This window comes from Triticum dicoccoides, chromosome 2A (genome assembly GCF_002162155.2).
Source record: "Triticum dicoccoides isolate Atlit2015 ecotype Zavitan chromosome 2A, WEW_v2.0, whole genome shotgun sequence".
In the NCBI taxonomy this organism is placed as follows: Eukaryota; Viridiplantae; Streptophyta; class Magnoliopsida; order Poales; family Poaceae; genus Triticum; species Triticum dicoccoides.
Window position 1 is genome coordinate 567,718,900 of NC_041382.1, and position 15,156 is coordinate 567,734,055.

At 45.9% G+C, this 15,156-nt stretch overlaps 1 protein-coding gene across 1 annotated transcript; it reads left to right on the forward strand.

Annotated features, from left to right (window-relative positions):
- The first annotated feature begins 9,245 nt into the window (after positions 1-9,245).
- Positions 9,246-9,961, forward strand: LOC119359591. The gene has a single exon (XM_037625722.1). The coding sequence runs from the start codon at positions 9,378-9,380 to the stop codon at positions 9,606-9,608; it is 231 nt and encodes a 76-aa protein (XP_037481619.1). The 5' UTR covers positions 9,246-9,377; the 3' UTR covers positions 9,609-9,961.
- Positions 9,962-15,156: the final 5,195 nt, after the last annotated feature.

Consider the following 15,156-nt stretch of genomic DNA (forward strand, 5'->3'; position numbering starts at 1 on the left):
CGCCCGCTCGGCCCAGATCTGGGCCCTTCGGGCCCCATCTGGGCCTGGGCGGGCCGGCGGCGGGGCGGGTCGGCTTCATGGCTTCCGTGAGGCGGGGGAGAGACGATGAGCGGCAGGGTGCTGGTGGCGCCATCGCCGGCTTGCTGCAGCGTGACGGCGGGGCTTAGCGGGCCCGTTTCGGGCCTGGCCGGGCCAGGGGTGGCCTGGCATGCCCTGCTGCCGCGTTCGGACGGCTACCGCGACGGTGCCGGAGGTTCTGGCCTCCCGCACGACGGCGGTGGAGGTGGTTCCCTCCCGTTCGGCTTTGGTGCTGCTTCTCCCTCCGCGGGGCGCTTCTCCCCGGTCCTCTTGGCCTCGTGTTGGTGTTCGCAGTGAGGCGACGTGGGTGATGGCGCAATCGCGATGGCGCATGGTGGTGGGCGGCGGTGTGGCTGGTCGGCTCCGGTCCGTGAGGCGGTGGGGATTGGAGTTCGGGAGAAATCCTTGCCGGTTTTCGGCCCGATGCGGTGACACTTGCAGGTGCCATCATTCCTTCCTAGAGGGTGTCGGTGATATCCATCCCCCACCTCCCTCCGCGTGTCGGAGAAACCCTAGGACATGTTCGGACAGCAGCGTCGTCGGCGTCGCTTTCCTTCTTGGAGGTGCTGTTTTGTACGCGGTGGTCCGGAGCCTCGGGTTGTAGTGGTTTGGGTCTGGTGGGCGTTGCGGTGGCGGGTCATCCACGCTCTGTCGAGCTGCCGTTGTTGGCATTTGCTTCTTCTTCTTTTTCTTTTGGGCTTGTTGTGCTGTTCGCCCCAGCGATCCTGTATCGGTGTTGGTTGCTTTGGAATACAAAGCGGGGGAAACCCTTTTTCGGTAATGATGGGAGAGAAAGAAGCTACAGTGATGCTTTTTCATTGTAGAATGGAGCATATGTCTTTTGATAAAATGACTAAGGTCTTTCCTGATGTAATGTGTGGGGTGGATAAGAACAAGCTTTTGTGTGATGCTTGTGAGTTTGGCAAACACACAAGGACATCTTATGTGAGTAGAGGGATTAGGAGTATATCTCCTTTTGTACTCATTCATTCAGATGTGTGGACATGTCCTGTTATCTCTGTTAGTGGAATGAAGTACTTTGTTACATTTATTGACCGTTACTCTCGCATGACATGGATATACCTTATGAGGCACAAGGATGAGGTGTTCAAGTGTTTTCTGGATTTTTATGCTTATGTGAAAAATCAATTCAACACACAGATCCAGATTATTCGGACAGATAATGGGACAGAGTATGTGAACAAGGAATTTGGTTCTTTTATGTCATCACATGGTATATTGCATCAAACCTCATGTCCAGATACACCTCCTCAGAATGGAGTGGCAGAAAGGAAAAATCGTCACATCTTGGAGGTGGCTCGATCATTGATGTACACGATGAATGTGCCAAAAAATTTGTGGAGTGAGGCTGTAATGACAGCTACATATCTCATCAACCGCATGCCATCCAGAGTGGTTGGGATGAAGACTCCATGTGAAATGCTGCTAGGTGAGAACAAGTTTGTGGTCCCACCCAAAGTTTTTGGATGCACTTGTTTTGTTAGGGATCATAGACCCTCGGTGGGGAAGCTAGATCCACGTGCAGTGAAATGCATCTTTATTGGATACTCTTCTGGACAGAAAGGCTACAAGTGTTGGAGTCCTAGTGAGCGACGCACATTTGTGAGCATGGATGTAACATTTAGAGAATTTGAGCCATTTTATGGTGAGAAGACTGACCTCAGCTCGTTGTTTGATCTTGAAACCCCTCATGTTGACGGTGATGGTCAAAAGGGGGAGCATTTACCAAATACTGAGAACGATGAAGTAAGGAGGTCAAAGGTAGTAATTGGTTCCATTCCATGCCCAATGAATGAACCAACATGTGAGAAAACATGGAGAAGGGAAAATGAAGAAAAAAATCTACAAGTGTATACAAGGAGAAATACAAGGAAGGTGCTCACAGAGCAGCAACAACCCTTAGAGATTGTTGAGATCCAGCCTTCGGAGCAGCAGGTACAACCAACAGTACAACAAGGAGACCCTGAAATAGTTGAAATTATTAATCCCTCTATGCCAACAACTGATATACCGTGTAGCACACCCGCTCCCTCTGGGACAGATAGCTATCGTGAATTGCCAATTGCCTTACGGAAAGGAACTCGGGCTAAGGCTGGAAAGCCTCCATCAAGGTATGGCTTTGAGCATGACATGAGCAACTATGTTTCTTATGAATCATTGTCCCCTGCATATAGAGCTTTTGTTGCATCACTACAATCAGTGGACATTCCAAAAGATTGGAAAACTGCAAAGCAGGACCCAAAATGGCATGAGGCCATGATGGAGGAGTTGAATGCACTTGAAAAAAAATAAAACTTGGGAACTTGTACACCTTCCTGAAGGAAAAGAACTTGTTAGTTGTAAATGGATATTCACGGTGAAGCAAAATTCAGAAGGGAAGATCAAAAGGTACAAGGCAAGACTAGTTGCCAGAGGATATAGCCAAACTTACGGGATTGACTATGACGAGACATTCGCACCGGTGGCAAAGATGAACACCGTGAGGATTCTAATCTCGTGTGCAACTAATTTTGGGTGGCCTCTGTATCAACTAGATGTTAAGAATGCTTTCTTGCATGGTGACCTACATGAAGAGGTGTATATGGAGATTCCACCTGGTTTCTCTACTCCTAGAACTGCGGGAAAGGTGTGCAAATTGAGGAAGTCCTTGTATGGGCTCAAGCAGTCTCCACGAGCGTGGTTTGATAGGTTTAGGCATGTTGTATGTGATATGGGGTACAAGCAATGCAATGGTGATCACACTCTATTCTATCGACACTTGGACTGTAGAATTACAATTCTTGCAGTATATGTGGATGATATTATAATCACAGGAGATGATGATGTGGAGATATTGCGACTGAAGAAGAACCTGAGCAAGGAGTTTGAGGTGAAAGATCTTGGCCAACTTAGATACTTCCTCGGGATTAAAATTGCAAGGTCTCCAAAAGGCATAGTTCTCTCTCAAAGAAAGTATGTTCTGGACTTACTTAGTGATACGGGTATGCTTGGATGTCGGGCTGCATCAACTCCTATTGATCAAAACCACAAGCTTTGTGCACAGGCAGGAGAATCAGTGGATAAGGAGAACTACCAAAGGCTTGTTGGGCGACTCCTATACTTATGCCATGCATGGCCTGATATTGCCTATGCGGTGAGTGTGGTAAGCAGATATATGCATGATCCTAGAAGTGAACATCTAGATGCAGTACACCATATATTACGCTATCTAAAAGGTAGTCCAGGGAAGGGGTTATGGTTTAAGAAGAATGGCCATTTGAATGTAGATGGCTACAGTGATGCCGATTGGGCGAGTTGTCTTGATGACAGAAGATCTACTTCAGGGTATTGTGTGTTTGTTGGAGGCAACCTTGTGTCATGGAGAAGTAAGAAGCAATCAATTGTATCTAGATCGACAGCCGAAGCAGAGTACAGGGCCATGTCACTAGGCCTTAGTGAAATGTTGTGGGTAAGAAATCTTCTATCAGAACTAAAAGTGCTGAGAAAGGGCCCTTTGAAGGTGTGGTGCGATAATAAATCGGCTATTAGCATAGCCAACAACCCAGTCCAACATGATAGAACAAAGCATGTGGAGATTGATCGCTTCTTTATTAAAGAGAAACTCGATGAGGGTATAATAGAATTAAAGCATGTAAGCTCAGGGAATCAAGTGGCAGATAGCCTAACTAAGGGTTTAGGAGCAAAGGAGTGTAATTTGGCATGTAACAAGATGGGAATGATAGATATCTATCATCCATCTTGAGGGGGAGTGTTGGGTTGTGTGTGTGTGTGTGTGGCCCATAGGCCCACTAGTGTACATATATATTGTACCCATACCTGTACCAAGTAAGAGAGAATTCCAGAATTTTCCCAAAAGATAACAGAATGTCCTATTGTTTTCTTGTCCTTTTGCGCCAATCTCATTATTTCTACGTGAAAATAGAAGAACAAGATCCTTGCTTTGGTTTTCTTGTCTCAAATTTACTACGTAAAACTAGCATAATAGTGCAGCATATATAAGTGGTTTAGATCTTTGTGCCTGATAGATGCTTTCTTGGAGTTATGTATATATTTATAATGTAACCAGTTTACATCATACGCCTTTTTAGCCCAGATATTAAGGACCTCTTGATCTGGGTCCGCTCCTCTTTAAAAATGTTACCAGTGAATAGAATATCTGAATATTTCTTGGCCAGCAGATCGGTGCAAGCTGAATATCTGTTTTCTCTCTCTTTTTTCTGATAAAGGGGATGTTTTAATATCAAGATATCTGTTTTCTCTTCACTGTAACTTTTATAACTCTTGTGACCCATGTAAATTCCATAACGCTTTAAACAGAGCCAATTGTGTCGCAAATCCTACGACTTGTGCCTCACCGCTGCACACCACAATAGTTCTCCTGCTATCATTATATTCCACGTATCATGTCATGCTGACAATTTCTTTCGGACAGAACGACCACTGGATCATCAGGAGAGCCAAGGGCCAAGCCTGGACTGGAACCTCCAAGAAAGAACTAGCATTCGCACTGATCAACTAGCAAGATGCAGATTCAGATTGCATTACAAGCCTCCGATGAAATGAATGGGAGATGTTCGATGGACAAAGACAATACACCCCAAAGTTGTTACGCCCTCTGCCTTTTATGATGCAACAGCACATCTACCAATCATGTGCACACGCAATAGCGCTTTCAACAGGAGATGGCAGCATTATCATGCTTAGAGATTAAGGATGTGCCACTGCTGCTACAAAAACAAAGGTGAGCACTGCACATGTAGACGGTATACTAAGCTGGCTTGACCACATCAATCTCTTGTAATCTGCAAAAAGGCCTTTTCTGTTAAGAATACGATATATTCTTGGAGGGTTAGAGACTAATATTGTGGGCTAAGCTTTGTATGCTTCGTTTGTGACGCCCGAGAAAACAAAAACTTTGCCTTTTCTTCTTCTTTCCCTTTTTCTAACTCTTGCCCACAGGTCACTGCTTGTCTGTTTGCCATCTTCTTTGGAGGCAGACAAGAGAAACAAGCCTAAAACAAAAATGTACCACATTTACTATGAAACTTACGCTGCGTTTGGATGTATGTATTGGAGTCCCCAATTGGATTTCGTATTGCCAAACTTTCAATTCGGCTGTTTGGCATGCAAACGAAACAGCGGCCGGAAATCAATCCAATACAGCCACCGAATCCTTCCCACGCGCGGAGCCCTCCCACGTTACCGAGCCCAGCCCCTCCGATTTGCTCTGAATTGACCGATCCCGCAAAAGAAAACGTTTCGATCCCGTCTATTTCCCCTCGCTCGACCACAAACAACCAGTTCCCCTCACCGTCCATGAAGCACACGACGGCGGCGCCCAGGTAACCTCCCCCGCCGGCCCTCCTCCTCCTCCTCCCCTAGGTGGCCCTCCTCCTCCTCCTCCCCTAGGTGGCCCTCCTCCTCATCCCCACTAGCCACCGCCGTCATGAGTCAGCGGGATCCAGCAGCTGGTGGCGGGGGCAGGTCCAAGATGCGGCGGCGGGGGCAGGTCCAAGATGCGGCGGCGAGTCAGTGGATTCTCCGGCGGCTGGCGGAGGCGACGACCAGGATGCGGCGGGGGCAGTTCCAGGGGTAGCGACGGTTGATCTTGCCTTGATTCGGAGAAAGGATGGATGAACTCACGTGAGCAGCACTACACACAAGTTTTGTCAGGTTCAGAGATTGGCATCTGGTCCGTTCAGTCAGATTCAGTGTACATGAAACTTAATTATGATCTCACGTTGTCACACAGCAGCACTTCAATAGTGTTCTGTTATGTACGTACTGTTGTTCGTCATTAACTTATCCGGTGGTCGTGTTGTAGTACTGGCAACTATAGTACACCACGTACAATAGTAACTTGTATTTTTTTCCCTGGCTGAATTGATGACATTTGTTAATTTTATTGCTATATAATCATTTAAATTATAGCCACACATTGTACAAATTTTGATTTGATGCATAAAGAACAAAGCAATATGCAATTTAATAGTTTGACATCCAAACAAGACTTGGTATTGAAACCTCATTGAGATTCCATGAGCCAAATCCATGAGCATCCAAACAATCGAATCCGTATTCATGCCATTACAGTTTCTTTGCTGAATTGGTATTGAACCAATTCAATACGGAGACCTCCAATACAGACATCCAAACGCAGCGTTATGGATTCATATTTCGTTATTACTTCAGCTAGCATATATCGATTACTATATATATAAATATATACCTGCTACCTGCTAGGCTAGTAGCTATTTGCTGTCGACTTTGTGAATCTATTAACTTATAATTATGATGAGGGCTAGATGTTTCCCAGTTTTTTTATCAAATTTTTCTTCATTTCTGAAAGCTTGCATACATACATTAGACATACGGATCTACACACTGTGGTACCCCACAAATGAAAATGATTTGAAACATACGGTAGTATGGAAGGCAATAGCTAATGGAAAGCATCCACGGATTGTTTGGCCAATTGTGTAGGAGCATACAAAAGCTAAACATGCCTGGCTCCGGATGAAGAACTACAGTATTAGTATTCGATCGGATATCATGCACGATTGCACATACATGATTGCTTGGGGACAGCAAAATTAGAGGACCACAGCTTTGTAGTAGACCTCAAACAAAGGCCTAAAGCCCCCTTTAGGAAAACTTTCACTGAATCCTTTATGAAAAATTTCTACGGCGCCACCCGCCACTTGTAACAACGGAGTAGCATATCTGGATTCCTATAGAATGGGTGGGCCACAAACGTGACATCTTTCATGCTTTTTCTATCTCTTTATGTCTAGATGTTCTATGTTTTTCTTGTGTAGTCTTCAAGCTCTATAAATAGTTGTGAAGGTTTCCTCTGTTTTTGGTTCTTGTAGAAACTCAAGCTACGTTGCATAACAATTTCTACACTCTTGGATTCTTTTGTTCCAAATGGGTCATGGCACAGGACCACCCTAGCCTAAACTAAAGAAATAATTTTGCATAACCTTGGAGCAAACAGATTTTGTTGTCATGCCTGTGCCGTAAGGAAAATTTACAATCCCTATTGTTATTAACTTACAAAACAGGTTTTGAGTTTTATGGTGAACATTGAAAGTGCATCCGAGTATAACTTCTATAAGAGAGTTATTTGCTTCAACTCCAAGCATGATGACTTAAACAAGTCTTCATCAGCAAGAAGCATGGATGGCTGTGTGCATCATGATGATGCACGGGCCGGGGTCTTTCCCCTTTTCAAAAATAAAATAAAATCAACAAAAAGCGTGTGGAATGGAGCTTCAAATACAATATTCAAGATCAACCGAACAACTACACCAACATCCAAGTGAAGGTGTGTTCTCTAACTCTATAGAACACACTAAAAGTATGTGTACTGTTCAATCAAGGAACAAATACCACAAAAATGTAAACATATTGATATTTGAGCATGTTTTGACTCGAAGATAAGCTTAAATGATGAACTTGGCTCATAGTTGGGATGTTGTTTTGTAATAAATAATATATAATTATGTGCATCAGTTGATGCAAAGGCCAGAGGTTATCCACCTTTTCAAAGAAAAAGGAACCTTACTTTCAAGAAACTGTGCATACAATCGACTTGCCCCGGGGCTACTTCTATGGGGGGATGGATGTTATCATGATCAAACTACTCCTTCCGTCTCACAATATAAGATGTTAGGGTATCTTCAACGCCGACCCTCAAAACAGACACAACACCCCTCCGCGGACTGGTCCGAATCAGTCTGTGGACATGGACGCGGGAGCCGTCCATTCAACCGCATCCCATAAATATTCGTCTGGGTCCGGCCAATTTAAAATTCAAATGAATAGCGCCTGATCACAACCAAGAAGAGGCTGGTATTCACAGTTTTTACATGTCTGATCACAAAAGTATCTCAACCCGGCAGTCCGTGCAAAAAAGAAAAAGGATTTTTGGCCCTACCGGACCGGCTATCCGAGTCTCCTCGCTCGTTCTGCCACCGGCTCCTCCTCACCATCCGCTTCATTTTCAATCACCTCCTCCATCATCTCCAGCTGCTCCTTCAAGCGCTTCAACATCCTAAGACGGACAGCTTGCACGATCATCCTTGCATTGTCATCCAACTCCTTCATCTTCAAGGCCAGGACGACGTCTGCATCGACGGCGGTGGCACCCCGCGTCCTAGGCAAGCACGCCCGCTGCCCCCGTCGCCCTTCTTTTTGAGCGGCACCGCCTCCTTTGCCTTCTGTTTGAGGCGGCGGGCTTGTCGTGTTGTCGAGTTGATCTTTTGGGCGGCTGCCTTCGCTAGATCCTCCGCTGCCGCCATCTTCGGCAGCTTTTCGTACGGGTCCATGCGGCGGCGGCTGCGAAACAAGGAGGGAATTGGGGTGGTGAGCGGCGGCATGGTAGAGGAGAGGGTTGAGAAATGGGGTTTTGCCGCGAAAACAGTGCGGTCTTCGCCTCGGTTCTGGGTGGGCTGGGGTGTAGGAGTCCAACGTGACTGGTGTCCCAACTGCCGCAAAACCACCTGGTTTGCTTCCGGTTTGCGAAAAAATGGACATCCGGACTGATTCCCAAGCAAATGCGGTACACCATTGGATGGTTTGTGGCGTCCACACAGTTCGGTCCAGAGACTCCAAACAGAGGCGGATGGTTTTGGGTCGGCGTCGGAGATGCCCGTATTACAGCCGATATGATCTGGGAGTAGTTCTAACTTGTGGTGCATGATAATGATAATTGACGAAGAGACATGGGCAGATTATAAAGAAAATGTTTACAGGGAGAGATTCCGAAGGTACGTAGGATGGTAGAATGGATCGAGCGATACGTATATTTTCTGTTTCGGAGGGATCAAACTCAAATCTACTTTTCCTGGCAAGGACGGTCTCAGTGTTTCACCAACCACCATATCGTGCGCTACAGATGGATCATGTACGGCCGTGCTTTAGCATCTTTTCACATCCCACAATCCGGACCGTTCGATCTCGATCTCAATCGTATCGCGGAAATCAGGGCCGTCCGACCTCAATCTCCCCGATCGGACGCCTTTAGTGGCCGAGGACCGGAAGAACCCTAACCACCAGACTAGGGCTAGCTCTCTCCTGCACACACATACACAAGCACGCACACAAGCCACCATGCCATGCCATGCAAGGCTTCTCCGGCCTATAAATAGAGGGCGGCCTCTTCTCACCTTCCTTGAGCACAAGCCACACAGCCACTCTCCAACTACCACTGGTTAGCTAGCTAGCTGATCATCACACATATATAGAACTTAACTAACAAGAGAGCTAGCCAGTATATGGGAAGGAGGTCGTCCTTCTTCTGCGCCATATTCAGCTTCTCGCGGAGGTCGAGGCGGTACGCCTACGTCGACGACGAGGACAGCGACTGGGAGCAGCCGCCGGCGCCGGGGCTGCGCAAGGTCAGGTCCAGCGACGAGGACTCCGGGTGGTGGGTCGGCGAGCGCGACGTCGACCAGAAGGCCGCCGACTTCATCGCCGGCTTCCGCCAGAGGAGCCTCGTCGCCTGAACCCATCCGCCCAGCTGCCGCTGCCGCCTATACATGTACGTACGTGTCCAGCTAGGGCGTACGTCCAGGTTATTACTACGTATAGGGAATAAGATCGATCTGCCGGGAGCTGGCGCGTACGTACGTGCCTGGCTAGCTTCCCGATGAGCTAGTATTTATGTAGACATATCAAGCGTGTTGATGTGATCATATGTTATGTATCTTCGGTGTGCAGCTCGTGTGCGTGAGTACTATCTACGTTCGTAAAGTGTTCTGTCGAATAATGCAACGCAGGAGATGATAAGGGGTTTAATGAACTCGTGTATGTTTCTATTGTATACAAATATATGTATATATGGACAACTTGAAATGCAGATGTGGTTCAGTTGGTTGCTTGGTTGGACAAGCCCTTGCATGTATGTGTTGATCTCGATACATGAACTGCATGCGTCCACGAAACAGAGCGGCACAATTGTTGGTTGCAGTCTGCAAATTAAGGTGTGTAATTTGTAGATTTGTCACTGCAAGCATGTTAACCACACCAATTGTCATCTTTCCAGTTAGTAGTAAATGTCCAAATGCACTCTTTGCAACCATAGATGTGCCATTGTCCCAAGATTCTGTGATCAACCGGAGAGAGATGAATTGTCATCCATGTACACTATAGATTTTTTTTTTCTGCAAAAATATCGGATTTATTATAATTGTTCACCGGAAGTACAAAGCATTTCAAACATAATAAAAATTACACCGAGACTCGGAGACCACCGAACGACCAAGACTGCCGCCAGAACGAGCTGCTGACGTGCCACTATCGCTGCTCCTCTACTGAAGCCGGCTTGACCTTATCGATGTACACTATAGATTATCATATTTCAAAACGGTGGTGTACATTTTCTACACAGGGCAGTGTGTGAATTCACATGTAAAATAGAGCAAATGGTATGTACATGTATAAGAAGATCTAGCAGGATGGCAAGTGCCATGTTTTTTGTTTTCTTTTTTCATATTACGATTATCTTATTAGAGAGACAGTTATGTTACGATTATTTCACATTAAAATTTACAATAAAATTATGTGTCTTAAGATGATTCTACCTAAAGCAAAACTAGAGTTAAATGCAATGATGCAAATACATAGTGAAACCCACTCTTAAGATTCTCTTGTTCAAGAGACTTCTATTCTCTGGCCTTCCCCTCTTCTTTCTCCCGCATTAGTGATTATCCTACATGGTAAGACGAAGGGCCAGCTGCTATCATGCCTTTGTAGATGCCCTTTATGCTTGTGCGTTGTGGTGTTTGCCTCTCTAAGATTTTGTTTGGTATTGGGGTGGATTATGATTATATTGTTTACATAGCCATCTTTTGCACGTTTCCACCATATGTGTAGTCAACATCTGCCTATTTCACCTATTTTTGCACAGCTCATTATAAACTAAGTAAGTACATTAAAATTTGCAGCAACAAAAATTTGAGCATGAGATGCTTTTTGTCATTCTTTCTATTGATCCAACAAAACTAGTGCCCAAATTATTCCATTTTTTCTAAAAGAAAAGGAGAAAGGAGAAATTTAGCTCACTCGCATACATGAATTTTTTTGGAAGCATGCATGTGTTCCATGTCTACAAATACCCATCTACTTTTTTGTACACATAATTCATGATTTACCCCACATTAGTTAATTTTTCAACGAACAAGTAAGCGCATGCACTCCGCTTACAACGTTCAAAGCCTCGCCCGCACCTTCCCCCTCTTTGTCTCGGCCTTCGCCGCCGCCAGGAAAGCCCGTGAGTCGCACGACTACAATGGTGGAGAGGCGCCCTCCGGGTGTTGCTCGTCCGGTGGTGAGTGATGCGCCCATGTTCAGCGGAGGGTCGCAGCGAACTGGTCGGTAGCCAGCAGCTCGGTCCAGTGTCCTTGCTCCCGATGCTACACTTCTAGTCGGGGAGCGTCATCGCCTTTGGGCGGGCTTGGATCGGTCCAGTGTCCTTAGCTCCGATGTTTAGCAGTCTTGTTTGCCTCCTCTTATATACTCCCTTCATTTTAAAATAGATAATTCAACTTTATATTAAAGTTAGTACAAAGTTAAGTTATTTATTTTGAAACGGAGGGAGTACATGTGGACGTGTCAACAACTATCTCGATCCATTCTGCTACTTGCCGGCAGGGTCGACACTCTTTAGTCCGGACTCCGGAGTGAAAGGCAGTGGCGGTTTGATGGGGCATTGTGACGAAGTCCGATGATTTTATCTAGGAGACGTGGTTCGCTTTTGGTCGGCTAAATAAATTCACGTGGCCGAACGATACAAGGTGTATGGGGGCGAAGACTTTTTTTTTTTGAATTTGGGGGCGAAGACTATTTTGTGAGAAGCACTTCATTAACCAAGCAGATAGTTCAGTTGTTAAAAGACACTACATATATGCCACCATATGGTGTTAACTACTTGGGAGTAATTGATGTTAATTAAGCAGTTTGGCTAAACAAATCGTTTAATCAGCACATGAGCTACTTGGTAGGTAACTGCGTCGTTAATTAAGCATATTGACACTCGCACTACCGATCGATCCAGGATTTGATGACGAGAGGACAGCACTTGAAACGGTGTCTACAGGGGAAGAATGAGCCCCTTTTTTAGCTGGGTCCGGAAAGCAACTCAACTAGAAGGCTAAAACTATTCCATCGGCCCGCCCAGAGATCTAGGTTTCTAGCAACTGAAAGTCACTTGTCAGTGCGTGCAACGCTTTCCTCTCGCTTTTCTCTTCTTGTCTCGACAATATTCTTCGTCATCTTACTTGTCTTCCCCTTTTCCTTATTCTCACCGATCTCATCCCTCCCCTCTTTTTATCAGTGTAATCGATGCGATACGAAACCGAGACCGTAGTCACTGCGCATGTGCGGCCAGTATACGTAGTCGCTGCGCATGCGCGATCAGTATACGAAACCGTAGCTATATGCTGAAATATGAGATGGGCCTAGAGCCTATATGACAATTTCAGATTTGATTTCTAAAGGTTCATGTAGGTGGCATGATAAGGTGGTGGGAAGTTTAGTTCCATCCTGAAAGTGGAAGGAGAGTTGGAGTGGTTTATAAGGGATTCTCTTCCTCATGCTATTGGAGCTTGAGAAGAGATGAGGCCCTCGCGCACTCCTCCTCCTCCGCTCGCCACGCCACGTCCCGGCTTGAGCCGAGCCGAACTCACTCATATGCGCTTCTTTTTGCCAGTCAGGAACGGAGAGTCTTTGACAGGTTGGGCCACGATCTGAGACGTCGGATCGTGGGCTACCGACTTGGACGTGGGTTCAGCCCACGTCTCTCCACGCACAGCCGCACATATATATGTGGGGTGCTGCCAACCCTAGCCGCCACGAAACAGAACGCATCTCCGCCTCCACGCCCGCGTCGTTCCTCTGCTACTGCTGCCGCCGGCGACTCCGTCCCGTTCACCGCGTACACGGTTGACGGGAGAGCAAGCCTCCGAAACCCCGTCTCTCCGGATCCTGTACGGGAGAGGGGCGATTAGGTTTTTGGGTAGCGACTACGCGACTGCTCGCTTCTGTTCATCTACGTCCACATCACCTTCGTCATCACCATGTCGACCGACGCCGACTGTGCCGCCGCTGAGAAGGCCGAGGCCAACAAGAAGGCCGCCGAGGATGATGCCGCCACCGCCGCCGCATGGCCGATTGGAGGGTATACATCGTTTATTCCTCTTATGTTTCTAGCGATATGCGTAGATGTTTCTACTATATGCGTAGTACATGCTCTGTTAGATCGTAACCAGTGTGTTATCAATATTGTCAATGTCATGCTCATAATTTATTTATGGATTAATTTAATCGGAAAACTGCCTATTTTCTTATCACTATATACTCTCTCTGTACTGAAATAGATGTTGTTGAAGCAACTATAGTTCAGCTACTCCAGCGACATATATTTTGATACGGAGGGTATATGCTTGTGTTGTATGGATATTCTACGACGAACATACCGAACCATAAGATCTTCAGTATTGTGCGTGTCAATATAGGCCGTATGCCCAGAAATCCTTTTTCTGAGCCCGGGCTCATCTTCCCCGTGTTAAATAAAAAAAACCAAAATAAATACTAAAAAAATTCCAATTTTTTTTCATGATAGACAATTTGATGCGTGAGGTCCTTCCTAATTTTCAAATCATTTGGACAACTGAACAACTCTCGGCAAAAAAGACAAATTCAGGGTCCATAAAACAGTTTACTGTTTTAGTACTGTTTTGACCCAATTTATCTTTTTTGCTGAGAGCTATTCAGATGTCCAAATGAGCTAAAATTTGGAGCGAACATCGCACAATAAATTTTCTACCATAGAAAAAAAATTGGAATTTTTTTATTTTTTCTAGTATTTTTTTGAATTTTTTTTTTTTGACCGGGTGTAGATGAGCCTGGGCACCGAATCGCTGCACCCGTGTGCCCTTCTTCTAGCAGAAACAATGCGGTGTGCTTATCTCTGGTGCCAACATCATGTCATGTCCTAATTCCATAACACATTGCAACTTGGAGTGCAAAAGTGACATGGCACGCACCATCACCTTCAATTTGTACGCGTCTCTTCAATTAGTCATTTCTGTAGCTAGTAGCTTTCGGAGTGATGAGCCTCCTATTAACAGGATTCGTAGAAGCGTCTCCCCAGCCCAGCTCCTTGCGCAAGCATGAAACAACCTAGGGAAATGTTCGACTATATTAGCGGGGAGCATATCTGCAAGCAACATAGTTAAAGACTGTTAAGAACTCCCTCAGTGACTTAATGTAAGACGTTTTTGCACTTTAATTTAAACTGCGAAAACGTGTTACATTAAGTTACAGAGGTTGTACCAGATTACTCTATTCTATAAGTGCTAGACCCATTGATTCCTGATGATGTGCCGACCAGCAGGAGTACAACTCAAGCAGTTCCGCAAAACAGCAGCGAGAAGAAACCACCTTGAATGAAAGATAAGCTGAAATTCAATGAAAGCTGCAGATGCCAAGAACAAAACAGCGAAAGCTACAAGTCAGTTGGAAAATCCCATCTTCATCCCTTTTTAGCCCGCGGTTTTGATCCCGCGGACGGACAAGCGTGTCGACGCAGAACCAGAGTAGAACATGGTCACAGCAGCACAAGGAGCCCAGAAGAAGGCACGCCAAAAGCCAAACCACGCCCTTGATTCCTGTCTATTGACAGGTCTGCATCCACATACCAAAGCTCCCTCTGCCTTTTTTTTCTCTTGCTGGGGAAGAGCGGAAGAAGCTTCCCCTCTGGTACTCAAAGCCTCGGAGGGTATATGTCCTGATTCTGCAGCCCTTGCATGGCTTTCCAATTATTAAGGTCATGTCAGCGTTGCGAGCTTGCGACGGGATGGGTATGTGTCCCTGAGAGCAGGCTGCTTTCCTGGATCAAGCAGACAGGGTCGTTCTCCGACCAACTGTCAGGGAACCCACTTGCTCCTGCGCCAAGCACCCTTCTTGCCCAATCCTCACTCCTGGAAACCCTGATGCTCAGGTAAACTGTCAGGGTTATCAATCAAATGCTGAAGAAGAAGGACTCCCATGAGA

Bases quoted from the DNA above. Each gene is read 5' to 3' on its own strand.
- LOC119359591 (XM_037625722.1), top strand. From the start codon at position 9,378: ATGGGAAGGAGGTCGTCCTTCTTCTGCGCCATATTCAGCTTCTCGCGG.